The 2,500-nt window shown below is 52.4% G+C and overlaps 1 protein-coding gene across 3 annotated transcripts in view; it reads right to left on the bottom strand.

Annotated features, from left to right (window-relative positions):
- Positions 1–2,500, bottom strand: part of ttc3 (tetratricopeptide repeat domain 3) — a 75,143-nt gene that overhangs the window by 4,093 nt on the left and 68,550 nt on the right. For all 3 annotated transcript variants that reach the window (XM_079803840.1, XM_079803841.1, XM_079803842.1), the window contains 3 exons: positions 2,388–2,491; positions 2,008–2,092; positions 1,680–1,781 (listed from right to left, as the gene is read on the bottom strand). In XM_079803840.1, coding sequence (XP_079659966.1) covers positions 1,680–1,781; positions 2,008–2,092; positions 2,388–2,491 — 291 coding nt within the window. The remainder of the gene's footprint in view (positions 1–1,679; positions 1,782–2,007; positions 2,093–2,387; positions 2,492–2,500) is intronic.

Genomic DNA, 2,500 nt, shown 5'->3' with positions numbered 1-2,500 from the left:
ATATGAGGCACACACATATGAGGCACACACATATGAGGCACACACATATGAGGCACACACATATGAGGCACACACATATGAGGCACACGCATGAGGCACACACATATGAGGCACACACATGAGGCACACACATATGAGGCACACACATATGAGGCACACACATATGAGGCACACGCATGAGGCACACACATATGAGGCACACACATATGAGGCACACACATGAGGCACACACATATGAGGCACACACATATGAGGCACACGCATGAGGCACACACATATGAGGCACACACACATGAGGCACACACATATGAGGCACACACATATGAGGCACACATATGAGGCACACACATGAGGCACACACATGAGGCACACACATATGAGGCACACGCATGAGGCACACGCATGAGGCACACACATATGAGGCACACACATGAGGCACACACATATGAGGCACACACATATGAGGCACACACATATGAGGCACACACATGAGGCACACACATATGAGGCACACACATATGAGGCACACACATGAGGCACACACATATGAGGCACACACATATGAGGCACACACATATGAGGCACACACATATGAGGCACACACATATGAGGCACACGCATATGAGGCACACACATATGAGGCACACACATATGAGGCACACACATATGAGGCACACACATATGAGGCACACACATATGAGGCACACACATATGAGGCACACACATGAGGCACACACATATGAGGCACACGCATGAGGCACACGCATGAGGCACACACATATGAGGCACACACGCATGAGGCACACACGCATGAGGCACACACGCATGAGGCACACACGCATGAGGCACACACGCATGAGGCACACACGCATGAGGCACACACATATGAGGCACACGCATATGAGGCACACGCATATGAGGCACACGCGCATGAGGCACACGCATGAGGCACACACACATATGAGGCACTGAGGCACACACACATATGAGGCACACACACATATGAGGCACTGAGGCACACACACATGAGGCATACACATGAGGCACACACATGAGGCACACACACATGAGGCACACACACATATGAGGCACTGAGGCACACACACATGAGGCACACGCATGAGGCACACGCATGAGGCACACACACATGAGGCACACACACATGAGGCACACACATGAGGCACACACACATGAGGCACACACATGAGGCACACACACATATGAGGCACTGAGGCACACACACATGAGGCACACGCATGAGGCACACGCATGAGGCACACACACATGAGGCACACACATGAGGCACACGCATGAGGCACACGCATGAGGCACACGCATGAGGCACACACGCATGAGGCACACACATGAGGCACACACATGAGGCACACACACATATGAGGCACACACACATATGAGGCACTGAGGCACACACACATATGGGGCACACACACATATGGGGCACACACACATATGAGGCACACACACATGAGGCACACACACATGAGGCACACACACATATGAGGCACACACACATGAGGCACACACACATATGAGGCACGCACACATATGAGGCACACACACGAGGCACACACACGAGGCACACACATATGAGGCACACGCGATGATGATGATGATGATGATGAGGAGGAGGAGGAGGAGGTCATGGGCGGAGCTCTTACCGGTAGAGCGGGTGCAGTGGGGACACTGGGAATGAAGATGTCAGGCAGTGAACACAGTCGAGCTCCCTTCTTCACCTCATCCATCTGAGCGTCAAACTCCGTCTGAAACACACACACACACACACACACACACACACACACCGCTCACACCAGCTCCACAGAAACACTGACACGTGACCCCAGAACATCATCACACACTGATGGACGCAACACGTGTGCTATTGGCTGATTGTTGCTTCTATAGAAACATCATGAACATATGACGACCTCATAGTTAATGACAGATTTTAAAAAGCAGCCGTTATATTAGAACCTGAAGGAAGTTCACCTGCGTCCTGTTGATCCGCTCCTCCGTGTCACACACATGTCTCTGCCAGTCGTCTATGGCTGACCTCAGCGCAGCCGAGGGGAAACTGCAGCACACACACACACACACACACCGTCAGACACACACACCATCAGACACAACACACACACACACACACACACACACCATCAGACACAACACACACACACACCATCAGACACAGCACACATACACACCATCAGACACAGCACACACACACACACCATCAGACACAGCACACACACACACCATCAGACACAACACACACACCATCAGACACAGCACACACACACACACACACACCATCAGACACAACACACACACTCTCTCCGGATGGGCATTGTGGGGATGTGGGGCCGTACCTGAGCGCCGCCTCCGTCATGTGTTTGACGATCATCTGGCCTTCAGAGACGCTCATCCTCAGCCGCCGCAGCGCATGTTCCCGCCGGCTCTGCAGGACACACAGCTGCACACA

Source organism: Gobio gobio, assembly GCF_949357685.1.
Source record: "Gobio gobio genome assembly, chromosome: 22".
Classification (NCBI taxonomy): Eukaryota; Metazoa; Chordata; class Actinopteri; order Cypriniformes; family Gobionidae; genus Gobio; species Gobio gobio.
This window is presented reverse-complemented; position numbering and strand designations above follow the sequence as displayed.